We start from the raw sequence: 26,950 nt of genomic DNA, 5'->3' as shown, positions 1-26,950 counted from the left end.
TTCACTTCGCTTAAGTCATAATCAATTGTGTTTATTCATCATTAGGTTTATTTTTCATTTCTGAAATAATTTTTTCTCTCTGAATTCTGGTCTGAGCTTGTTCATTTCATTTTTGATGTTTCTAATTCTGATTTAGTTTGTTCGTATCCCATTATTTTCTTAGCATCTTAGCTCACTTTAGAATTGTGGGTGTTAGCTCCAATCTGCTTTTGGACAGCTTTCTGCCATGCTTTGGTCTGTAGGGGTGTTATTCTGTTATTATCTTTTTGTTATGGTCATTTTCTAGAGGATTTGACTTCCATACTTTCCTGTTGCCTTTTTTTATTGTGAAATTAGTTTTATTTTTGATAGTTTTCAGAAAAGCTTTTCTAATTTCACAGAGAACCCTTTTGTTTTTACAGTGTAGTATTAAAAAGAAAATTAAATCTGATTAAATTTGGAGATCTTTGTCCTCCATTTTTATCTAGACCTTCTCTTTCCTTTGTGTTCATTGGCCCAGTTTTGTTTCCAGGCCCCCCAGCATTTGGTCCTTTCCTGGCAGGAAGTCCTAGTAGATCAGCTTCAAGAATTTCTACGACTCTTATTATTCTAGTGCCTCCAGACCTGATGCTATTGAGAAGGCAGTGTCTTCTCTGAGAAGGGAAAAACTCAGCTGCTGTTCTCCACTCCACAGGCTGGGCTTTCTGGTGAACACCTTCTGGTTATTTTGGACTTTTCCAGAGGACTCAGTGATTCCTTTTACTGATAGCGCAAAGGTCTTATGATTGCTTTGGGTTTGATTCCACTTCTATTCTGCAGATTATGGGGATAACATTTCACTTAGATTTGTTGCAGATGTTGTCCATAGGATTTTGGTTTTGCTTTATAGTTACTTTTTCTGATTTTGTGTAGCAGTTAAACAATTATGCCACTGCTGTCATCTTCCATAATCCCCCACCTTGGAGAAATGGATTTTTTTTTTTAAATGTCTTAATAACCATCTTACAGGACCACATATTCAGAGAGCGGCACAGCTGTGTAGACATTATCCATACCACTTTTAACCTTTTCCACTGCTACCACCCTCACCTCCTTTCATCTGGTTTGTTCTAATAACCCCCACCTTGTCTCCCAGCTTCTACAATGCTGTAGCACGACAGTAGTGGGAATGATTATTTTAAAATGTCAGATCACATCACTCTCTGCTCAAAACATTACAAAAGCTTTCAATGTTCAGCTTGATCTTTCTCTCTGACCTCCTCTTCTACTGTTTCAACTGCACTGAGGCAACTCTCACCTCAGGGCATTTGCACTGCTTTTCATGTTTCCCACCAGGCTTTTTCCTCACAACTTTTGGTCTGGGCACAAATGTCATCTTTTCAAAAGGGCCTTTAAGATCTCACCCTACCTCCCACTGAAGAGTGGAATGCTCATTCAGCACTTTTTTTTTATGGCACCTGTTATCTGAGATGTTATCGTTTTTAAACTAGCTTTCTACTTATGATGAAAATGCCATAAAAGCAGGAACTTTGTCGTCTTATTCAGTGACCTGAATAAGTCCTTGACACAAGTTAGTATGCAATACAAATCTGGTAACTGGATGAGTGAATACAAAAGTAGTTAGAACCAAATTGGTATTCAAGAAATGTTAGCTCTTTTTCTCTTCACAGGAAATGCTCTTTCTGGAATGCCACCATTCCCAATGATAAAAGAAACAATAATGGAAACAGAAAAATAGCAGAAGCAGAATAGTGATGGTAGAGCCAAAAAGAAGGGCATGGTCAACTACTCCAAGCTTAGAGTATCAAGGTGATGAGGACTGCTAAGAGGCTATAAGACAAATGTTATAGACTGCTCTGCGTCCTCTCAATACTTACATGTGAAGCCCTCATCCCAATGTGACTGTATTGGGAGATAAGTCTTTTTAGGAGTCAAATTAGCACTCCCATAAGAAGAAACACCAAGCTCCAAGTTCCCCCCAAGTCCGTCAACTTCCCCTTGGCTGTGTGACTATTAGTCACTGCCTGCAAGCTAGGCAGAGCACTCTTACCAAAAATGTACCTTGTCTGTACCTTGATCTTGACCTGCCCAGCCTCCAGAACTATGCGGAATAAATACCCATTGTTTAAGTCACCCAATCTATGATATTTTGTTATGACAGCCCAAACAGATTAATACAATGAGATATCTGGAAATATCGTAACATTTGGTTAGGTCAGTGACAAACCTGGAAATCAGAGTTTTTCCTCTTCAATTGTATGGTTACTTGTTACAGTTGTAGACACTAAGAAAACCTGTACAGCAAACCTAAATCAGAGTAAGTCATTAAGTATAAAGAACAACCCACATACTATTTAAAAATATTTGTGGGGTGAAAATCCATTTCGTGTACAGAAATCACAAGTTAGTCACTAAAATGTATATGCCTGGCCTCCCTGGTGGCACAGGGGTTAAGCACAGCACTGGAAATGTATCCGCAGCCTCTGTAGCACTGAGTTCTATCCCCTGCTGGCCAGGGAGTTACCCACATGGCGCAGCAGACCTCTCCTGTCTCACCTGCTGCTCCCCTCAGCAGTGTATTTCAGTCAATCCACCTGTTCCGTTCCCCACTCTGTTTCTGGTGAATCCTCTCCCCCCACAACTCTGGCCTGTACCCCAGTTCTTGTATGCAAAAATAAATAAATCTTTAAAAGAGTAAAATAAAATAAAATGTATGTGCCAAGCAGTGTTTTTAACATCTATACCCCCATGGATTGGATGTTCTGAAGCAGAATTGTGCTCCCTGGGCTTTTCATCATTTATCCCCCCTGTAGAAGACGGGCAAGAAAAGAAGGACGGTAACTTGCTTAGTTACCTATGTCCACATTAAAGTCTAGCAAGAAGGGCAGAACTTAACAAACTAAATCGAGGCCGGTTGCCTGCCAATGTCACCTGCCCACAGGTCCCAAGTCTTAGCATCCCATGGAAACCAGCAGTCAGCTCAGCTGGTAGGACACCCCGCCTCAAAGATTTGCGCTTAGAAGGGAAGATGAAGAAAATCTTCCCCAAATGTGGAAACAACACCATTGAGGGACTATCATCGACGGTACGGACCGCGCAGAACCAGTGGCCCTGGTCACTCCCGGGCGCCGCGAGCGTCCCTAGCCGAGTCCCGGGCACCAGAGTCCCCTTCCCTCCGCCCCGGGTCCCCCTCGACGACTTAAAAAATCAAAGATCGGACGAGCCGGGCGACTAATGAGGCTCGGGTAAGGGCGCTGTCCGAGGATATGAAGCCCTCGCAGCGCCGGGTCGCGGCCGCCGCGCGCTGCCGCCATGGCCCCTGCGGGCCGCCGTAGACCCCCGCGGGCCGCCCTGGGCCCCGCCGGCCGCCGTAGGCGCGACCCGCCCGCCTGCCTCCTTAAGATGGCCGCCGGGCCCCGCGCCCCGCGGCGCCCTCGCTGAGGTTCCGGCTGCCCGCGCCGGGCGCCCGCCTTTCATTCGGGCGCCAGCGCGGCCTAGAGGCCGGAGAGGCCGGCCGGCGGCCCCGCGCACCGTCTCCCTGGGCGGGGCGCCGGGCCCCTTCCGGGGATGGGCCCCGGCGCGCGCGTCGGCCCGACGCTGCCCCCGCTCCTCCCCGCGCGGGCGGGCGCTCCGCCGCGTCCCCGCCCGTCAGTCCGCCGGGCCCGGCCGGCAGCAGACGGGGCCTGGGCGGCCGCGCCGGGAGCACAGAGCCCGCGGGCGCCCGGAGGCGTCCGCGCCGTCGCTGGCCCGCGGCGGGTCCAGGCTTCCGCCCCGGCCGCGGCGAAAAGGCGGCGGCACCATGTTCTCCCTCAAACCGCCCAGACCTACCTTCAGGTCCTACCTCCTGCCGCCGCCCCAGGTGAACGGCCCTTTCCCCGCCGGCGCCCCGGGCCCGGCGCTTCCGGGGAGACGCCGGGCGGCCCGGGGGAGCCTCGGGGGCACCCCAACTCCTGCGCGGAGCCTCCGCCGGCTCGGTGGGAACTTGCAGAGCTCCGCCGCGACGCCCGACCCCGAGACCTGGGCCCGGGGTGTCGCGGAGGCACGAGTCCCGGGGGGGCGCCCCGAGCGCGGCCGGCTGCCCGGGAAGCCGGGGTGCTGCGCGCGGTTGGGGACCGGGCGGAGGAGGCTGGCGCGGGCGCTTGTCTTGTTTTATTGTGAGATGCCAGCTGGAGAGCGAGCAGGTCTTAGAAGGGGCTTGGTCTCGTGGGAGCAAGTGTTGGTGGGGAGTTCCTTGTCCGTCGCTTGTCACTTGTGTCGTAACTTGGAGAACCACATTTGCTGTAGTGTCTCGCGGGGGAGGGGAAGGAGTTTTGACTTCTTTTGCTGATGTTTTTTCAGGCTGACGATAAGGTGAATTCGGAACCGAAGATCAAAAAACTGGAGCCAGTCCTTTTGCCAGGTACTAGCGGGTACTGGAGTGATGCGTTCTGGTCTGAGATTATGGTGCCTCCTAGAATCATGTGGTTAACTTTTCTCCTCTGTTGACTTTAAACTTTGTCCAGTTAGAAGTACAACGACTGAGGGTGGAAAAAATACAGTTGGTTAAAACTAAGCCAAGAGTAATGATCGATTGATGTTTGTGCTGGAAGTCTTAAGCATCACAGAAAAATCAAGGGTATCGCTACCTCGTTTCCTTTTTTCTGTTGAATTTTTTTAAGCCATCTTTAATTGCTTAGGCAGTGAAAGTATTCTTTGTGTCTGTCTGCAACTTGGTGACTTAATGATTAACAGATTATCATGTTAACAGTATGAAAAGCAAATTTTATCTATGTCTATATGCCAATAACAAGTTTAGTGAACTTTTAATTACTTGGCAGTTGTTTTTGAGGGTGTAGGCTGTGTTTGCAAACTGACTTGTTTGGGTTTAGAAGGGGGTTTCCCAACAGGTACTATTGACATTTTGGGCCCCAGTACTCCTTTGCTGTAAGGATTATCCTGTGCATTATAAGATGTTAGGCAGCATTTTTGGCCCTACCCACTAGATGCCAGTAGTACCCTCCTCCTCCAACTGCTAGGTGTGACAACGGAAATGTCCTCAGATATTATAAAATCTTTTTCTTTCTTTTTTTTTTTTTTTTTTTTTTGACCTGGGGGTGGAGGGGAGACATATTTTTTCCCAATTGAGAATCACTGGTTTGGAACAAAATTTATGTTGGAGGACCTCAGATGTAGAGATAGGGCTTGGTGGCAGATAGTTTAAAGTATATAATATATTATTTGATTCGTATTTCAAATTGTTCGATAATTAGGAAGAGTCAGTCATTTGCTATGATTATGGGAGAGGTAGGCAGAGACTCAGGAATACTTGTTTAAACCTGAAGTATAATCAAATACCCGTTTGTGTGTCTACCATCAACATTTGAAAAGTCTCAGGCAGTACTTAAGGACAAATCTAGTAAAATGATTTGAACTTTCTTTATAGTACTGTAGTAATTGGGCAAATATTGAAACTGCATTCTGTGCTTTGTGAAAGTTTATTAAGAACAAATACATTAAAGATGTTAACCTATGGTTCCATATGGTAGATGCTAACTCTTTAAAAGTTGTTTTAAACTTTATTATAGGAGTTACAAATATTTTCCCTCGAAAATTTTACCCAAAAGTATGTACTAAATAGTCCTTTGTGCTTTTACTCAGAGTGAGCAATGGAATTAATAAGTAACTTGCTCCCTGTGTCCGCTGTTTTAGTCTTAGTCATTCCAGGCATTTAAAAGTCAGCTGTGGGGAACAGCTCTTGAACTTTGGCTTCCTTTACTTTGTGTGACTGGCCCCGTTCTTAGGCTTTTATTTCTCTTTCCCGTATTATAATATAACACCAACAAAGAGCATGATCTTAGCTACAAATGATGGTATTTTTTTTTTAACTTTTGTTTTAGAGATGCTCATGAAAACTGTTAGTAAATGTTATTAAACTTAAAGAACTTTACATCAAAGGATTATCCAGTCTATAGAATTGACTAAAAACATAACCTTTCCACTCAAAATGTCAGAGCTTCCTGGAGAAAATGTAAGCTCATTCCTGACTAAGTGGTTTACTTGTCCTAGAAGTAGAGGCTAAACCCAAGTCTTCTCACCATGTTCATTTTTCGCCCATTGGCTCTGTGTGTACATGAAGGCTCTGGTACCCTGCATTCTGTTTACACCTGCTCATTCCTTATAGAACATTTAGCCAGTCCTAAATTAATGTGTCTTTTTTCCCCTCTTCCCAACTCCTGTTCTTATCTTCTCAGCATCGCCTTCCCATTCTCTTCTCTGTTCTGATTTATCTGGGCAATAGGAGATCTTTTGTGTTTCTGCTTCACTTTTCATGTCACATTTCTCCTTTTTTTTTTTTTTTTTAAAGATTTATTTATTTATTCACACAAGCACTGGGTACAGTCAGAAGCGCGGGAGGGTAAGAGAATTCACCAGAGCCAGAGCTGGGAACAGAACAGGCAGACCAACGAGATACACTGCTGAGGGGAGCAGCGGGCGAGACAGGAGAGGTCTGTCGCGCCACGTGGGACCCTTGCTGGCGGCTGGGGATCGAACCGGTGCTGCAGAGGCTGCGTGCAGCTTCGCAGCCTAGCGCTCAACCGCTGAGCCATCAGGGAAGGCCCCCATGTCACACTTCTGATGACCACTCAGACCTCTTTTGCTCCTTCTTTAGCCTGCAGCTTCCTGCACTATCCATGAAATCTGAAAGACAAGGGGAAATTACTGAAATATTGTTGACCTAAAGACCTGGGCTGGGTTAGGGCTGTTATCGAGAAAACTAATACTATAGCTCTGGCCTTTGTTACACTCAGAAACCAAGAGAAAACTTGGCCATGTCACCTGGGGCTTTACACAGGCACACAGAACAAGAAGCAATTGTTCAGAGATGCATGTTATGTTCAATTGCATGTTATGCTTTGGCGTAATGCCTGGGTTCAAGGATATCCTACTTCAGTTGCCCAAGGTTTGAACTTTTAATTCAATAAGCAGGTGAAAATTAGAATACAAAATGAATTATTTGTATGCAGTTACCATGAGCTCTTTTGGAACTTAACAAGTCTAAATTTAAGATGATCTGCATCTTTCATTAAGAAAAGAAAACAGAAGAAACTGACTAGTAATTTAATTTAGAGTGTGGTTTATGTTAGCAATTTTCAACTTGCCTAGTTCCTGAAATTCCTTGAGATAGAAATAGTTCCTGATTCAACTTTGTGTCCCTGAAGTCTAGCAAAATGCACTGAGACATTAATTGAACGAATGACTGAATGAAAGGACCCCTCAGACCACCTATTAAAATAGTATTGTCAAGTGCGTGCATGTGCACATGTGTGCACACGTGAACACGCACACAGCAACCCTCAGATTCAGTAGTAACAGGAAGACTTATTTTATGCCATGCGTCTCTGCTTTCTCCCAGAACCATACTTCTCAACAAAATTATAGCTGACCCTGGAATTAAAATACAGCCCTCTGTCAAAGCAGCTACCTTGGCTTTCTCGTCATCTTTCCGCCGTTATATGAATCTTGTTCTTTTAATGATTGTGTGTATATGTGTAAAACCACCCAGTCCTTTTGAAAATAGGAAGAGTGTGAATTTTAACGTGTATCTGTGTTCCAGCTTATATTTGTTAAAAGCAAGTATTGCCAGATCATGCTCATTGTAGATAGCTGCTGGATGGGTAGACTGGTTTCTCTTGGGTGCCTGGTTCTGTGCTAGCTGAGCTTCCTGTGAACAAGGTAACCTATATCAGTGGTTCCCAGATTCCAGCTAGAACCTGACTGGCATCAGATAAGGAAGAAGTTTTTACAGCCCTTATTCAAATTGAGAAAATTAAGAAAAATGTAGCTTTTTTTCATAAAGGTAACTCAGTTTCATTTAAAGGATTGTCCTTTATTCTGAGATTTTTGTCCTTTTAGTTCCTTTGGCACAGGTATAATATTCTTTTCTTTTTAAGCTGGCGAAATGAACACTAAGAACACTTCATTGGTTCCCTGAATTGTTTTTGTAGTATACAAAACAATTTGTGGATACTGGTTTGTGGATGCTGAACTGGGAGCCATTCAATGAGATATTATACTATTCAAGGTGCAATTTCATGAGCACTCACAGAACATGGATTTTGTCTGCCTGGGAGTCTTTCCACCATCTTCTGAAAAAAAGGCAACCTCCCTCTTTTAACAAATTTGGCTCCCCACATCTCTACCTATCCTTAGGTTCTAGCGTGACCAGTAAGGATGAATAACCTACCTCAGATAGTAAGCCTGAGTACAGATCTGCTCCAAGTATTTTCAGAGTGATACTAATGGACGAGCTCTTTTTGGTCTTGCTGTCAGTGGCCAGAATTCCAGAAAACCTGTCCAAAAAGAGTAAAGTCACACATTGAGAGAAGCAGAGACACTGACCTCATTATTGTTAGCCACTGCATTTCAAGTATCCTCCTGCCTACCTCACAGATACTTAAAAAGATCCATGACCTTTGGAGAGTTCTAATGGTGCTCAAGGTCCCAGGTTCCATTTTCCGTGAAGTCCAGCTACAAAGCCACAGAATTCCCTTTTTGCTAAGTTAGGTCCATACGCATTTGTTAACACTTTGAACTATATTCCTTAACTAAAATGTAATGAATGTGTCATGACTTTTCCAACAACCCAGTAGCTTACAGATTGCTCCTCATAACAGCCCTATCAGCTCGGGTATCGATGTATCTTCATTTACCAGAAGAGAAAACTAGTTGTAAAGGGGAGAGCCAGAATTCTAAGACCGACTTCAGGCTGTGCCTTTAACCACTAAGCAGCAGGACCTACCTGTCCCCATGCTGGTGATATTAGGGTACAGAGTTACGCTCTGGAACTAGATAGAGGGCCAACTGGATGTCAGTTTAAAGGGAGTTCTCTCGTGAGGGAAAAAGAGCTCTCTGTGGCTGTGCCCTTTCCATAGCAGGGACGAATTTTGACCCAGCTTGAAGAGTGACTTTCAGACAATTTCATTTGCCAGAAGATGGACTATCTTGGGAGGCAGTGGACTTCCTGTTACTGGCTGCTGAAGCAGAGACTGGTGGAATGCCAGCAGCTTTGTTGTAAGGATGTGAGATTTGCATTGAGTGGGGCTTGGGGGCCTTGTCTCTCTCCTGGCTCTGGGACATGGATCTTTTTAAGGATCTATTTGGTAGGAGGGAGGATGACTTGAATTCTGTGGCTAACAATAATGAGCTCATTGTTCTGCAGGTATTGAGTGCTTGTTTGATGCTGCCTGGCAGAGGAGTAACAATTTGAAAGAGTCAAAGTCCGGCACTTAGTTTCAGTTCACTGGGGAAAAGCCTAAGTAGAGGAGAATAAAGGTTGTGAGATCTCAGAGCAAGGTCACCTGAGCCAGATTTGGGGGAGGAAGTGATGTGTGCTCTGCATCTAGAGTGCCTCGAAGTCTCAGCCTTGAGCTAAGGCTGTGGTCAACTTAGCTCTTTCCTGCCGTCTGTGATGCCTGTAGCGCTTTCTATCAAGATAAACTATTCCATGCATAGATGGATAATGAATGCACTGACTGTCAATCTTTTGTAATCAATCAGAAAAACATAGCCGTGGGCCATCTAGAACATGAAAGTAGTCTTTTTTTTTTTTTAGCGTCTTGTTTATTTTTTTTAATATATTCACGGTTTGGACCTTTATTTTTGTTCTGTTCTTGTTTTTTGCCTCACTGTCTCATTTCCTCACTTCATTATGAATCCCCCTTCTTTGGGTGTTGTAATATGTTTTGTTTTTAATCTTTTTATAGGTAGGCTTTAGAGAGATCATTGTAATGTTTTAATGCATGCATACATTGCCATTGAAAAACCAAAGTACTTGTAACTTGCCCCTTGAACTTTGAACAGTGTCATCAACTGCAGTGTCATAGCTTAGGTTTGTGCCTCACCTGTAGAAGCTCTAGAGTGTGTGGGGTGGTCTGTGGTTCCCTCCGTAGGCTGCTGCTACAGCACCTATGTCAGCATTTCAGTACTCACCTTACTCCCAACTATCAGTCTATTAGTACCTTGCAGCTCCTGCGCAGAAACATTTCTTGAACCTCCATACATGAAATCCCGTTAAACAGGATAAAATCCAAATTTGTGAATCTGTGGTTTGCTAACTCTTTACCTTGCTCCCCTATTCACTGTTTCCATTCCTCACTCCTCTCCCAGATCCCTTATTCCTTATTTAGGCCTTTGTTTCTGTTGTCATCACACGTCCTCTCCAGCTTAACTTCTTGCCTTCAAGATTTCCTTCTAATGTCTCCCTAAGGACTGCGTTGCTAACCTTGCATGATTACATGCTTTGTTGTATTTTGTGTGACCTTCAGAGTCAGATCCTGCAGAGCTTCCTCCACAAAAGGATTCCTTCAAAGGAATCCATGAGGGTTGGAATCAGCTTTTTCAGACTCCCGTTCATGTTGCTCATCTGAATTTCCTCCCATGAATCAGAAATGTTCTTTTTTTTTTTTTTTAATTTTTTTTTAATAGAGGCATGTTTTATTTATTTATTTGTTTGTTTATACATACACTGGGTACAGTCAGAAGCGTGGGAGGGTGAGAGAATTCACCAGAGCCAGAGCGGGGAGCAGAGCAGGCAGAAGGACCGAAGTACACTGCTGAGGGGAGCAGCGGGCGGCAGGAGAGGTCTGCGCGCCATGTGGGACCTTCCTCCGGTGGCTGGGGAGCAGCAGGGGATCGAACCGGCGCCGCATAGGCCGCGGGCAGCTTCGCAACCCAGCGCTCAACCGCTGCGCCACCGGGGAGGCCCCAGAAATGTTCTTTTTTTTTTTTTTTTTTTAATAATAAATTTTATTTTTATATTCCCCCATACAATTGCAAACGCCCCATTCTGACCCCAATCCTTCCCCTCCCGCCCCCCGCCCCCCAAAAAGTGTCTCTGGTTCATAGTTTTTTGTTGATTTTGATTTTCACTTTCTTATATTCATTTTCCTGGTCCCTTATTTAAGTTTTCTAGATTCCTGCTATGAGTGAGACCATCCGGTATTTTTCTTTTTCTTTTTGGCTTATTTCGCTGAGCATGATCCCTTCCAGCGCCATCCATGTTGCTGCAAATTGCATGTGTTTATCTTTTTTGAATGCTGAGTAATATTCCATGGTATATATGTACCACATCTTCTTGATCCAGTCATCAATTTTGGGGCATTTGGGTTGTTTCCAAAGCTTAGCTATTGTAAACAGTGCTGCTATAAAAATAGGGGTGCAGGTGCTCTTTGGAATGGATGTTTCTGTGTCCTTTGGGTAAATACCTAGGAGTGGAATTGCTGGATCATATGGAAGCTCTATGTTTAGTAGGTCCAGAAATCTCCACACAGCTCTCCACAGTGGTTGGACCAGTTTGCACTCCCACCAACAGTGCAGAAGAGTTCCTTTTTCTCCACACCCTCGCCAACTTTTGTTGTTGCTAGTTTTTTTAATATGTGCCATTCTCACTGGTGTGAGATGGTATCTCATGGTAGTTTTGATTTGCATTTCCCTGATGACAAGTGATGTTGAACATTTTTTCATATGCCTGTTGGCCATTTGCATTTCCTCTTCAGAGAAGTTTCTTTTTAGCTCTTCTGCCCATAGAAATGTTCTTAATGGCTTCAAGAATGGCTAATCCTTTCCAAAAGGTTTTCAGTGGGCTTTTCCCAAAACCATCAGAGGAATCACTATCTATAGCAGCAATAGCCTTACAAAAAGTCTTTCTTAAATACTAAGAGTTAAATACTAATTCCTTGATCCATGGGCTGCAGAGTGGATGTTGTATTAGGCGTCATGAAACAACATTCATCTCCTTGTACATTTCCATCAAAGCTGTTGGGTGACCAGGTACTATGCCAATGAGCAGTAATCTTTCGAAAGGCACTTTTTTTTTTCTTGAGCATTATTTCTCAACAGTGAGCTTAAAATATTCAATAAACCGTGTTGTAAACAGAGGTGCTGTCATCCTGGCTTTGTTGTACCATTTATAGAGCCCTGGCAGAGTAGGTTTAGGGTTGAGTGGAGCCCTAGGATTTTCGGAATAGTAAATGAGCATTGACTTCAGCTTCAAGTGACCAACTTGAGCCCCTAATAGAAGAGTCAGCCTGTCCTTTGAAGCTTTGAAGCCAGGCATTAACTCCTCTCTGGCTATGAAAGTGTTCCTACAGCAGGCTGTCTCACTACATTGGAAATCGAGTGTTTAGTGCAGCCACCTTCATCAGTGACCTTAGCAGGACCTTCTGGACAACTTGCTGCAGCTTCTCCATCAGCACTTGCTGGTTTACTTTTACTTTCATGTTACGGAGACAACTTCTTTATTTAAACCTCATGACCCAACCTTAAACTTTTTTCTGCAGCTCCTTACCTATTAACTTTTAGAACTGGAGAGTTACATCCTTGCTCTGGGTTAGATTTTAGTTTAAGGGAATGTTGTGGCTGCTTTACCTTTTTATCCAGACCTCTAAAACTTTCTCCATATAAGCAATAAGACTATTTTACTTTCTTACCTTTTTTTGTGTGTCACAGGCGTAGTATTTTAATTTCCTGCAAGAACTGTTTCTTTGCATTCACAATTTGGCTGTTTGGTGAAAGAGCCATAGCTTTAGGCTTGTCTTGGTTTTCAACGTGCCTTCCTCTCTAGGTTTAATCATTTCTAGCTTTTCATTTAAAATGAGAGATGTGGGCCTCCCCGGTGGCGCAGTGGTTGAGTGCTGGGTTGCAAAGCTGCCCGCGGCCTTTGCGGCGCCGGTTCGATCCCTGGCTGCTCCCCGGCCACCGGAGGAGGGTCCCACATGGCGCGCAGACCTCTCCTGCCACTCGTTGCTGCCCTCAGCAGTGTACTTCGGTCCTTCTGCCTGCTCTGCTCCCCGCTCTGGCTCTGGTGAATTCTCTCACCCTCCCGCGCTTCTGACTGTACCCAGTGTATGTATAAACAAAACAAACAAACAAATAAATAAATAAAAAACATGCCTCTATTAAAAAAAAAATAAAAAAAAAGATGCGTGATTCTTCCTTCCACTTGAACACTTAGAGGCCATTGAAGGGTTATTAATTGACCTATTATAATTTTAGTATTTTTGTGTCTTAGGCAAAAGAAGGGCCCAAGGAGAGAGAGCAGAGGGACCAGCCAGTGGGTCGGGCAGTAAGAACATGCACATTTATTAAGTTCACGTGCAGTCTTATGTGGGCACAGTTCATGGTATTCCAAGATAATCACAATGCTGATATCAAAGATCACTGACCACAGAGCACTGTAACATATAATAATAATAAAGGTTGAGATATTGTGAAAATCGCCAAAATGTGACACAGACAGGAAGTAAGTCCTTGGTATTAGAAAAATGGCACCAATAGGGCCTCCCCGGTGGCGCAGCGGTTGAGCGCTGGGTTGCGAAGCTGCGCGCGGCCTCTGCGGCGCCGGTTCGATCCCCGGCTGCTCCCCGGCCACCGGAGGAGGGTCCCACATGGCGCGCAGACCTCTCCTGCCGCCCGCTGCTCCCCTCAGCAGTGTACTTCGGTCCTTCTGCCTGCTCTGCTCCCCGCTCTGGCTCTGGTGAATTCTCTCGCCCTCCCGCGCTTCTGACTGTACCCAGTGCATGTATAAACAAAACAAACAAAGAAACCAGCAAACAAATAAATAAAGCATGCCTCTATAAAAAAAAAAAAAAAAAAAAAAAAAAAGAAAAAAAAAGAAAAATGGCACCAATAGAATTGCTTGATGCAGGGTTTTCATGGACCTTCAATTTGTAAAAAAAAAAATGCAATACTGGGAAGCACAGTAAAGTGATATGTGAGAAAGGAGCTGTGCCTGTAGTCAGGAACGCAAACATGGGTGAGCCATTCTGTTCTACCATTCTGATTCCCACACCCTTAGTCTCCATCGCTCTATCTTACAAATGAGTACAACCCTTCATTACTGTTATTGTTGTAAGTGCCAGCACATTCAGTTTTTAGCTTAAGTTTTCCTTGTTACTGCCATCATCATGAAATAATCTTTCTAGGTCATACAATAACTGTTGAACACTTTATGGTTGTAGCTCACACAGTATTTTTCTTTTTAAGGAGAAATTGTTGTAAATGAAGTTAATTTTGTGAGAAAATGCATTGCAACGGACACAAGTCAGTACGATTTGTGGGGAAAGCTGATATGCAGTAACTTCAAAATTTCCTTTATTACGGATGACCCAATGCCATTACAGGTGTGTTTTACTTATTTACTGTTTTATTGTCAAGGTGTTTGACTCTAAACAAAATACTATATAAAGCACAGGTACGAAGTAAACATGAACACAGCATTTCTTTCTCCCTTGCTGTAGTACTAAAGTGTGTTCCAAGATACTGCATCCTTGTGATTGTCATAGCTGCACAGACAAAAAGCCTCTTCTTTTTAAAGTAGTTATCACAGTTTCTCATTGCACCTCAAAATAATGCTCATTGCAATGTTATCAGGAAAAGAATTAACGTGAATATAATTTTTTATTTCAGAAATTCCATTACAGGAACCTCCTTCTTGGTGAACATGATGTTCCTTTAACGTGTATTGAGCAAATCGTCACAGGTATGTAGTATTCTTTCTCACTTCATCAGTGCTGTTTCTACTCGGGAAGTACTCCTTGAAGAGTCATCCATCTTAAATACTTGAGTTGGAATTTTATTTCTGTTGGTTTCCTTATTTTCCCTTCATTTCTCTCTCTCTCTCTCTCTCTCTCTCTCTCTCTCTCTCTCTCTCTCTCTCTTTTTGAGTACCAGAAACATGAAGAAAATGTTTAAAAATGGCAATATGAAATGTATTGCTGTTTTTATATTCTAAGTCTTGTCTTTATAATTAAAATTTTAATCATTAAGTATGCTTAGATGGTGGTGGGTTTGTGGAAAGAATCATTTACGGTATCTTCACACACAGAATTCAAATTGATCCCCCAAAGTGCTAGGAATGATAGACAAGTATGAACGATTGCAGAAAAACGGTGCTCAAGTTCTGGGTGGCCTTACAATGATTTTCAGTAAGAGTTTTTTAGAAGTATACTAAAAAGTGAGTAATAAGAAAGAATTTTTACACATTTTTTTCTTTATTTTTCTTTTTTAGTAAATGATCACAAGAGGAAGCAAAAAGTCCTAGGTCCCAATCAGAAGTTGAAATTTAATCCAACAGAGTTAATTATTTACTGTAAAGATTTCAGAATTGTCAGATTTCGCTTTGATGAATCGGGTCCTGAAAGTGCCAAAAAGGTAATAATGCTGTTAAGTTTTATTGAGTTCTCGCGTTCATACTGTATTGACCTACTTCAGTTCTGTATGGAAGTTCTTGCTTCTCAATTGCTCAGATTTGGTGATGTGTTATCAGATATCTCCTATGTAAAGTCAGTCAGGAATGTAAGTAGAACTATTTCCCCTGACTAATTTATGGCTGCTTGAAAGGATGCTATATCATCTCTTTATTTTCATTTGTTCCTAAAATCTTTAAAACTGTCATGTGAAGATTACTCTCTCTTACATTACTGACTGGTTTCTATCTTAGCTAAAATGATTGAAAAGGTGGAGATATATTATAATTGAGGCTTGGCAAGATTTTTAATTTACTACCCCAGTGTTTGATTAACAAATTAAAAATTGGACTTAGGGGGCCTCCCCGGTGGCGTGGCGGTTGAGCACTGGGCTGCAAAACTGCCCGCAGCCTCTGCAGCGACGGTTCAATCCCCGGCTGCCAGTGAGGGTCCCACATGGCGCATAGACCTCTCCTGCCGCCCGCTGCTCCCCTCAGCAGTGTATTTCGTCAGTCTGCCCGTTCTGCTCCCCGCTCTGGCTCTGGTGAATTCTCTCACCCTCCCGCGCTTCTGACTGTACCCAGTGCTTGTATAAACAAATAAATCTTTAAAAAAAAAAATTGGACTTAGGTTACATAAGGGTTAGGTAAATGTATAGTTAAGGTATGGCCTAATAATTACTGGTACTTTAAAGAAATCTTAATGAATTAATTTGAGTAATATTTCACAGGGACGGCTAAATAGTAGACACTTTTTACTTGGTTTGTTTTTTCCCTGCATTCCACTGAATGTTTATTGCCTACTCATGGAGTAAGATTCAAAAACAGAAATCCTCCCTTCTTTGATTCCGTGGATTAGTTTGGCAGAGGAATGACACTGCTGGACCTGGTCCAGTCTGTGGTGTGGCAGATGTAGAGAATATTAACAGAATTTCCAGGAGAAACCTGCTCCCATGTATTGGGAATAGAGGAACAGTGTCTTAGTGAAATAGGAAGTTGCTTTTTCTCAGAAATGAGGCAGCTTTTGTACCACCCAAAAATAGATGCATTTGTTTTGCATTGTCAATAGACTTATTGCAGTAACTTTTCTGTTGCTATCAAAATGAGGCTGGAAAAAAAGATCATAAGGCAGCTGTCTTCATACACTTTGGTGAGGAGGTAGATTTAATTTTAGGACTAGAACCAATAGTTTGAGATGACTATCTTAACATGCGTGACCATGGGACTAGGTTTTCTAGCAAAGTGATAGTGGGTTCTATGGCTAAAAGCTTTCAAATAGCTGTGTGTCTTACAACATGTTTCATTATTGAAAATTTAACTGGATCACTTAAAGTTCTTTTCAGGTGTTTAATTCTGCAGTTTTTGATTTTTGACATTTTACTCATTTGAGATGCCTATTTTTATATAGAAAGACTTTATAATTAATTAACTAGTACACTATATGTGAATATTTTAGCCAGGTTGCTGTCTTGATCTTAAATACTTGTAATTTAATTAAAGCATCAAAAATCTACTTATGAAAATCTTATTCAGGATGTATAGCATCTCAATAATAGGGATACCACAGAACTTAGGCAGTTGAGTTAGGACAGGATACTTTTTAAGTAATGAAATGATCCAGTGGTCCGTTATTCTTCAGAAACTTAGATCTCTCATGGTCTATTATATTTTTCAGACTATTTCAGTAATTGGAAATAATAGTATTTTGGCTTAGTTTCTTGAGCCATGTGGGATATTTGTTGGTTATTTTTGATGTGTGAGGCAGTGTCCAAATTTAGTTAAGAAAATAAAGCAGAAGGGGCCTCCTGGGTGGTGCAAAGGGTAAAGCACCGCGCTATGAAGCAATCCACAGCATAAATTCAATTCCCAGCCGGCCAGGGAGCAACCCACATGGCGCGGCAGCCCTCTCCTGTCTCACCCACTGCTCCCCTCACCAGTGTATTTCAGTCAGTCTGCTTGTTCTGTTCCCCACTCTGTCTCTGGTGAATCCTCTCACCACCCCGCTACACCTCTGGCCTGTACCCCAGCTCTTGTATGCATAAATAAATAAATCTTTAAAAAAATAAAGAAAATAAAGCATGAACAAATGAAAAATTACAGGACAAAGTAAAAGCATAAATGAATAAGTACCAAATGAATGAAATTGGTAATAAGTGGTCTGGAAATTCAGGCCACCTCTTATCTGTTGTGCTGCTGATAACTGATAAAGGGGCTTCATTGAAGTGTGTATACAAAGCAGGTGAGTCTGACTTTCTCTACTTTCCCAAGACCAAGTTTCTCACCAAGTCTTTCTCCTCTGTCTTAAAATATGAAAGATGTGCTACCTTAAGCCCAAAAGAAATGCACTCTTTTTGTCTTTTCTACAGTGCTGGGGGTCAGGGATAAGTAGAGGGGGGCAAAAAAGAGGCAGTAGAATATGGAATCTTTTCCCCGGATCTGCATATTTTCAAACAAGCTTTGACTGCCAAAGCTTATAGGCTTCATGAGTTAAAAACAAAAATTCTAGCATATTCTTTTATTTCAAGTGAAAGTTTTCATCTAATGTTAGTTAACAGCTGGGAAGATACAGCTTGATTTTATCATCTAGAAATTTTGAATGCTGAGTTTTCTCTGGAAATGTTTCGATTTTTACAAGTTGTTTCAAAATGACCACATGCATAGTTGAGTTCTCTGGTAGGTAAACCATTGGTAATTTTGAAATATGGGAAGCATTTATATTTCTGTTTGAAATATGAAATCACGAAATACTAAATTGGTTCACATTTTGTTAAATGTGAAGCCTCTGGTAGTCGAGTGGGTGTTGCCTGAACTATGTCAGGACTGAATTAAATGAGTTTTGCTGCTGCATCCATTAGCATTCACCCTCATTGTTCTTGGGCTACCACAAGAAAATAGCGTGTTTGGGAAAGGTCTATATAAAGAAAAAAGAAATTCGATGATGCAGAATTGAACATCTAAACTCAGAACAACTTTGAGCCACCATTTCCTTTTGAAGAACTTTTGCTCAAAGCGGAAAGATAAAGATTTGTTTTTAATGATTTATCACTTTAAAATATATCTACACACACACACACACACACACACACACACACACACACGAGATGGTAAGTGAAATAGATGCTCTTTGTGTCTACTTCATTTTGCATTTATTTAGTTGATTGTGAGTCACTTGTTCAGGCATACTTTGTAGAAATGAAAATTCAGCTCGTCTATTTAAAGTTGACCTTTTTCTGAACTGTCATTTTTACTTTGACTCTGAGACTTAACTCCTTGGTGGTTGGTTTTCAGACAGAGATTTGCCAGTGTGCTAGAACTTGATGAGATTTGAACTTCTTAAGTGCTGTACCTCCTACTAATTTTAGAGGAGAGCCATCATCTATGGGTACTTCTGACTTCTGTCCAGACAAAAAATCATCAGCCTTGGTCAAAAAAAAAAAATCACTTCAAAAGTAGTTTACTTATTTTCCTGCAATAAAATATTTACCACAATTTGACATCTTTAATACCAAGAGTTTCTTCATCACCAGGGCAAATGAACTATTTCAGAGGGAGTTTTTAAAGATACAAAGTTTGTTTTTTTTTTTTTTTTAAGTATTTTTAATGCATAGGGAGGACACTACAAAATTTAAATGATTTTATATAGAAATAAAAGTTCCTTTTTTAAGCCTTTGAAACTCTTAGTAATAGAAAAAAGGAATGTGGACATAGGCTTTAACAACAGTGTGTATTTAAAAGTTCAAGGGAAAGAACCCCTGGCTTGCTTTCTCTTTTCAAGAGGTCCTGTAGTAACAATGTAATCAAGTCGTCTGTGCCTTTTTCTGGATTCACAAAGATACCCCTTACTTAAGCTTTACAAAAATAAGTTATACACACATGTAATTACACTCCCAAAAAGCAGCTTTAGTTTAAGTCCAAAAATCAACCACTGAGTAAGTGATTAAACAAAGTTTCAGTATCACAGTATTTTTTTATAGCCTTCTTTAAATGCAGATGTTTATTAGGACATACTCACTTGTTTTCTAACCTTTGGACTTTTGGAAGTGGGCTACATTATATTTTACCTAGCAAAATGACTTTTTGTTTTTGCTTTGTGGCCAAATGTACATACTCCATAATCAATGATCTTTTGTGTAAACACTGCCTGTTGATTCTTTTCTGAATGTCTTAGAGAAAGTGATAGACTTGTACTATTGAATTGGAGCATTTCCATTACAATGTTAATAAATAGCTTTGTCAACAATATTTTTAGTGCTGCTGTTATCATAAAGTACCTTCAGAAAGCTACTAAAGAGGTGGCAAGAATGCAAAGGTCTTCGCCCTTTATTCAGATTTACAGAGATGTCCTTCCTGATCTGCTTCTCTATAAATAATTAACCTACTTCTCCCTGTCTGTAGTGCTTCCTATACCCTTCCCTTCTGGATCTTTTTTCTCCTTTAGCACTTAAATTATTTAACTTGATGTATTTTTTATTCTTGTTTAGTGTCTGTCTTCCCCACTAGAATGTGAGATGAGTGAGGACAGGGATTTGTGTCTGTTTTGTCCACTGCTGTAGCCCCAGGACTTAGAACATGATGGACGTTCAGTAAATATCTGTTGAATGAATGAGAGATGGGGCATTACCATGAAGGAGCTGAAGGAAGTAAAACCAAGAACTCCAATGCCTACTTTATATGTGGATAAACCACACACATAACTCTTAACATGAATACTTTGGAAGTACAGCTACATAAGCACAATGAATGAAAGAGACACTGTTGGAACTGTGCAGAGAGAACAGAGGTTTCTACAATAAATGGTTCAGTCTGGAAGATTTGTAAGAGATTAGAATTGAACAGAGGTGACAATTTCAGAGAGAGCATGGTTGGCTAGGCAGAATGTGGCTGGAACTAAGAGGAGATAGCTGGAACTAAGTCAGATAAAATATGGCAAGCAGGTGTTTCTCTGACCAGAGACTACTGAGAAGGTGAGGGAAATCAGACAGAAGACAGCCAGTTTGGTGAAAAGTTAAAAATAAGATATAATTTATTCTTTTATCTGGTAATCACATCAGATTATCCAGGGAGCAAAGTTACTAGTCAAAATTCCACTTTCAAAAGAGAATTCATAAGTGTTACAGATTTTGTTTTAAAATGTAGGAAAGCCCACAGAAATGTCTTAGTGAGTATAACTTAAAGATGTGGCTATGGTAGTGCAGGAAAATGGAAGAAAAATGAAAAATAGTCTTGAAAAAATTGTAACAAAGCTTAAAGGTTAAATATGGTCAGAGAAATAAAAGTGATGAGGACTTTTGCTGCTAGAAGAATTGCTGTCAGGAAGACTGTTGGGCAGATTGTAGATCGCTCTCTCCTAAATTTTTTATGTGGAACTCTCATAGAAAGATCTCTATATGCATCAGAAAAATAAGACTATTACAAGATGTTTCAAGCAGTCTTTTTCGATGGTGGTTTTGGCCAAAACTAGTAATAAACCCTGTTCCATTGATTGTATGTTTTAATTTAGTAACACATGAAACCTTTGTTTATAGATAACTTTTTAAAAATGTTTTAAAGACAAAGCTAACACATGCTTAATAGAGTTTGTATCAATCTACCCCAAATACCAATAGTTTGACATGGACTAACAAATTTTTCTTTCTTGCTCACTAAGGAATTTCATTCTGGCTTAATGCTTTTCCATCTAAGTGATATTTAATATTTTTAAGTAAGGTCTTTTGTTCTTTCCTTGCATATGACTTTAATTTCCTCTTTCCTCGTTGTTCATTTAAGACTTTTCTCCCAGCCTAGTCCAGGGCCTTGTAATCATAGAGCCCCATCCTTCTTACTTTTCAGTAGCAGTTGAGATAGTAATAACCATATTCCCATGTATGGAGCCCCTCCAGCAGCCAGGCATGCATTTATATTATTAATCTTTATCAGAGCTAAGGGCATTGTCTTTATTTTACAGATGAGCAGACTGATGCCCTAGATAAACTGACTTGACACAAGTTTCATGGCATGTGCATGCTCGAGTTAGGACTCACACCCTGACATGTTTGATTGGAAAACCCATGCTTCATCCACCTCAAGCACAGTCTCAAACTATTTTATTTTAAACTCAGCCTTCATTTTCAAATGTACTTCTTTGAGCCACCCATGTCCTTCTGGGTTTCTTGCTAATCGTGTGTGTGTGTGTGTGTTTGTGTGTGTGTGTGTATCAAGTTTAGATTTTTTTAATCCATGAGGTATGAATATTTAACTTTTCATACCTTACATTAAATTGTCCATATTGTTGGTATGAAATCATTATAGTCCACTAAAAATGAAACTTTTATTTTAGGTGTGGGTATGTCATGGCCTTTTGGAGAATGCTTCTGTAGTTTTCAAGTTTTATTAATTTGAATAAAATTACTTTCCTGTTAAAATTCAACTCAGCAGACATATACTGAATAGTTTCCATGTACTCACTAAAGATTAAACAGTATGTGAGGGTCACAACAATGAATAAGATATCTGGCCTTAAGGAGCTCTTTCAGATTCTAGATCAACAGAAAACTATGTAAATAAGTATCTATAATTACTGCCCCAAAATGATGCTCCCAATAATCAAGGCCTTATTGTACATTTCATTTAACTAAGTGTGTTAAAAATCAAATTCTAAATGTAGAATTTTTCCTAGGTATGCCTTGCAATAGCTCATTATTCCCAGCCAACAGACCTCCAGCTACTCTTTGCATTTGAATATGTTGGGAAAAAATACCACAATTCAGGTAAATATGAAAATATTAAATATTGTGACTAACTTTACATTGTGTAAATTTTATTATGTTTATCAGAAGGCTTCAAGTACATGAACTTTAATGATTATAGAATGACTAGCTTTTTAACTGCTAGAGAAATAAGCACTATAATTAACAGAGACAGTATTTGTCAGATTATTTCTTAAAAAGTGACCAGGCCGAACCCTGTCACTTATGAACCACTGTAACATAGGCATATAAGAATCATGTCAAATAATTTTACCTATATCAATGGCTTGTATGTTATGATGAAGGAAGATACACTTCCCCCTCTCCCCCCTTTTGTAATTGATAGCTTGAGTTAAAGTAATCTCCTCTTTTTTAATTTGATCTTTTAAGCAAAAAGTGAAAAGATAGTTAACGCACATAATCTTTTCTGACAAAGTTTGATTTCATGCAAAAGTTGAAGTGGTTATTTTTTAGTGGGCTTCAATAAAAAGTCAAAATAATGACTTTCTATTATGGAATAAGAATGATGAAAGGAAGAGGACCATTTGTCCAAAGGACAGGTGTATTCTGTGCATTTTCGTAAAGTTCTTTCCACATGTCTGTGTCAGCAGTGACATCACCAAATGAAAATTCCAGATGGTTGTATAATTTTGTACTTTCTTTTTACCTACAAATGTAACTTTAAGCAGCCACTTTAAAAATCTCATGAAAGGATAGATAGGAAACAGGTCATGTCTCATATTAACCCCTTTTTGGATTAGTAACCACTTGTCTACTGCTTACTGAGGCATTTATGCCACTTTTTATAGAAGAAAAATAAGTTCATTACATACTTAAAATGAGAGATCATTCAACCTTGCTTCCTATGGATGGAGAACTTACAAATTATTACTAGTAGTAGATTTTTTTACAATTAGTTACCTAAAAACATGGTGGCAATTTAAATAACATGCACAATCAAAAAATATATTCCAATATCACTATGTTGTAAATAAATTATAGGAACAGTACACAGTATCTGCAGATGCATATGGTACCAAGTACATTTTCACTACTTTAAAAGATAATTATCCACATGGTAGAGATGATACTGTAAAAGCATGCTTTCTAGAATGAGAGGCTTTTGTGGTACTAATGTTTATAGAAGTTAGATAACACAAAGTATAAGTTAATTTTTCTTATCAAAATAATTGTATCTTAGGTTTGAACAATGCAGTTTACTTTTTTAAGTTTATTTCTTCTATAAGGAAAAGTAGTCACGTGCCACATAATGGTAGTCCTGACAGGCTGCATATATCAGGGTAGTCCCAAAATCCATGCTGCATAGTGATAGCATAGCCCACACTGCCATTGTATTACAGCAGCATGAAGTCATGGATGCCCAGCTCCTCTTCCAGGATGCCCTCCTGTGCTGCTGTGTAAATGAAAAGAGAAGAGTTGTTTGGAGAATAGCTTATATTCTGTGATGTGTACAATGGTGAATTCACTTGCTACACATTGATCAGAAAGTACCTTAGTCGTTATATGACACATGACTATTGTAGATCCTGCACTGTTAATCAGGTGACTCTGCCTTTGGATCATCATCGAGGTGTACACTGTGATCATCAGGGTTATCTGCCATAAGATCTTCACCCACAGCTGCAAGAGAGTAGCTGAAGTGAAAGTTTCTAGAGATGTAAGAGTTGTAGGAAAGAGTCTTTGATTCCCACTTAAGTTTGTTTATGTTACTGACCAGTTGTTGATGCTACTCTCTTTCTGGTGGAAATGATCCAGTCCAGGGTACAGATCTGTAACTTCTGCAGTACTGTAATGACATGGATTCAGCAAGTAGAGTAAACTTCATTATGCATGTGGTGACCTGACCCTTGCTTAAGTTTCTTTTCAGTTTTCTTCATTCCTGGTGGGCCTCTCTGGGTTAATAATACTTTAAACAGTTTATTCAGACCATAGCTCTTCTGTGGATGTGCATATTTGCATCAGTCCTCTACATATTCAGTTGTTGATAAAATTTGATAATACCTAAAATATTCAGGAACTCTTTTTTTTTTTTTTTTTTTTTTTTTTTTTTTTTTTTTTTTCCTTCCATGCTTTTATTTACTTAACAAATTTTTTTTTTTTTTAAATATTAAATTTTATTTTTATATTCCCCCATACAATTGCAAACGCCCCATTCTGACCCCAATCCTTCCCCTCCCGCCCCCCACCCCCCAAAAAGTGTCTCTGGTTCATAGTTTTTTTGTTGATTTTGATTTTCACTTTCTTATATTCATTTTCCTGGTCCCTTATTTAAGTTTTCTAGATTCCTGCTATGAGTGAGACCATCCGGTATTTTTCTTTTTCTTTTTGGCTTATTTCGCTGAGCATGATCCCTTCCAGTGCCATCCATGTTGCTGCAAATTGCATGTGTTTATCTTTTTTGAATGCTGAGTAATATTCCATGGTATATATGTACCACATCTTCTTGATCCAGTCATCTATTTTTGGGCATTTGGGTTGTTTCCAAAGCTTAGCTATTGTAAACAGTGCTGCTATAAACATAGGGGTGCAGGTGCTCTTTGGAATTGATGTTTCTGTGTCCTTTGGGTAAATACCTAGGAGTGGAATTGCTGGATCATATGGAAGCTCTATGTTTAGTAGGTCCAGAAATCTCCACACAGCTCTCCATAGTGGTTGGACCAGTTTGCACTCCCACCAACAGTGCACAAGAGAGGAACTCTTTTTAGATTACATCCTTCAGACTGCTTCTTTGACAAGTACTTCATAAGCATTACACTTGGCCAGAGTTTTGTTAAGATTCTTCATAGGATAACATCCTTTAATATCCTTCCATGCTGTTGCAGAAGCATAAGCATCTTTAAGATCAAAAGAAGCCTGAAATTTCCACACACCACAGTCAGAATTCATTAATTTGTGAGTGAAAGATGCCCAATAATCCACTCTTGAACTCCTGGATGACACCTTGATTCATTGGCTGGATTAAAGAAGTCCTTTTTGCAGGCAGGTAGGTGACAAAGCTGTTTCCAAAAATAAGATTTAAGAAAAGAATCTTTTAGCCAGCCTTACTAGGCAATTTGAGACTTTCTTTCCTATTTAGCATCACAGGAGTTAAAAACCATTTCTGAAGAGCTCAGCCTTATCCAAGTCCTTCTGTGAGGACCCTGGAGTACAGGAAAATGGAAGCACCCGCAGGCTGTGGGCCATGACTACTGGCCCCACAGGATGCACTGACACAAACAAGAACAGTGATTCTGTTTTTTCTTTTAACTTGAAAGGGACCAGAAAGACTGTTTTTATCAGACATGTTGTTATTTTGCAAATAATGTCCACAACGTATAGATTTATCTTTGCTATAAAATTAGTAAAATGTCAGATTATACTTTAAAGAAGCAAAAGCCCCCTGAAGTTACTACTGCTTCAGCATTAGCAACTCGACTCCATCGAGTGTGCTTGCAAATTGTGATGTACGCTCACATCAGAAAAAAGTACATTTTCAGCAAAAATTTTAAAATTAACCATTTTGGTCTTGGTATTAGATTTTCTTTTAAATGCTTATTTGGAAAGCACAGAATACACATTTGAAACATGAAGGGATTTTTTAAGGTTGTTCCTCCTCAGGTGTTTAAGATTCTAAGTATAGCTATAAATGATTGTGACTGACGCTCTTGTCTCTTGAATCCTGGTCGTTCTTAACCAGCCACGTGCTTCATAGTTACTGGAGGAACTTTTAGAAAAACAACCATGCAGTTTCCACCCAAGCCCACAAAGTCGAAACCTCCCAGTTAGGGCAGTCTGGTTGACTCACCTCTCTTGAACTTAGTGCTCACAGTTCTATTTTTGCCACCTTTTTTATGGCTTCTGGTATATCATCACTACCATAGGCTTTCTTTTCTTAGGTTGACCACTGTTGTGTTTGCTGTTGCTTGAGGCAAATCTAAATATGCATGAGCTAATTAAGTGGAAACTCGAGTAAATCCCTTGAGGCAGTCTAAGATTAGTTCAGAAGATGGACAAGTTAAGGAGTGCTTAGTGTGTAGTTTCACTTCTAGTCAGCTGAGGAGCTGTGTCCTAAAATCTCAGTCAGACAGCAGGCAAAGGAGCTGATATACCTAAGGTCTCCCGCTTTGCCAGTTTGTTGCTGCAGTCAGTGATTCTTTCGAGGAGCAGGCCACAGGTAGTGCTTTCTGGAAAGCACTAGAATGTCTGGACTCTCAGCTGCCAGGTTGAGGGCCAGGTACACATTCTAAAATGAGCTATTACTGAAGAAGATATAGTGCATGTAAAAGGCCTAGTCCTGGTAGTTGAAAAATGGGAAAGTTTTGAACAAGCAAAACGGCAAACAGTATAAGAGCCTTTGGAAATTCTTACTTTATGTCAGAAAAATTTTCCTATTCTTACTTGTATCTTGAGACTAAAATATTACCAGATAAACAGTCTAATATACAATAGCACATTCTCAACCTAACTTATTTAAGTCTGTAACTTCAAAACTTAAAAAGTAGTCAATGCTATATTTTCAGCTAGGGGTATGCTGTCAGGCTATATAATTTTTTAAATGTTTTGAGTGTGTTTCTTAAACATTTTTAACAGTGGCTGTCCCCTTGTTGGGCAAGGACTTCCAGTAGTGTTGAAGAGTGCTTGCCTTTATAAAGCTTAATGAGGTTGATAACTTGCTGTGTGTTTCTGATAAATACACTTCTCAAGTTAAGGAAATGCCCTTTCATTCCTAATTTACTAATGTTTTTGTTTAATCATGAGCAGGTAACTATCACATGTTTTTCTGTACTTACAGACTAATTAGATACATTCAAATGATGAATTAGATTTTCTAATTGAGTAGTTTTCTGTGTTTTGTTTGTTTGTTGGTGCTCTGTAACACTGTGTGTAAAGTGGGGCTGGTTGGAAATCCCATAAAGGTTTTGCATTCTGGAGAGAACCTGATTCCCCATTCCTCAGCGCATCTTCAGGCTGTTGCTTCAGAGAAGTTGCTGGGGTAGAGTGGACTCCAGGATATGTGTTTAGA

The 26,950-nt window shown here is 40.4% G+C and overlaps 1 protein-coding gene across 1 annotated transcript in view; it reads left to right on the top strand.

Moving 5' to 3' along the window:
* The first annotated feature begins 3,731 nt into the window (after positions 1 to 3,731).
* MTMR10 (myotubularin related protein 10) overlaps positions 3,732 to 26,950 on the top strand; it is a 45,018-nt gene continuing 21,799 nt past the window's right edge. The window contains exons 1-6 of the mRNA XM_037510104.2: positions 3,732 to 3,838; positions 4,318 to 4,378; positions 14,002 to 14,138; positions 14,425 to 14,497; positions 15,026 to 15,168; positions 21,858 to 21,948. Of these exons, the coding sequence (XP_037366001.1) occupies positions 3,779 to 3,838; positions 4,318 to 4,378; positions 14,002 to 14,138; positions 14,425 to 14,497; positions 15,026 to 15,168; positions 21,858 to 21,948 (565 nt within the window). The 5' untranslated portion in view covers positions 3,732 to 3,778. The remainder of the gene's footprint in view (positions 3,839 to 4,317; positions 4,379 to 14,001; positions 14,139 to 14,424; positions 14,498 to 15,025; positions 15,169 to 21,857; positions 21,949 to 26,950) is intronic.

The sequence above is a fragment of the Talpa occidentalis genome, unplaced genomic scaffold (assembly GCF_014898055.3).
Source record: "Talpa occidentalis isolate TD23 unplaced genomic scaffold, MPIMG_talOcc4v2.1 talOcc4.14, whole genome shotgun sequence".
NCBI classification, from domain to species: Eukaryota; Metazoa; Chordata; class Mammalia; order Eulipotyphla; family Talpidae; genus Talpa; species Talpa occidentalis.
Note: the sequence above shows the minus strand (reverse complement) of the source record. Positions and strands in the feature narration are given on the sequence as shown.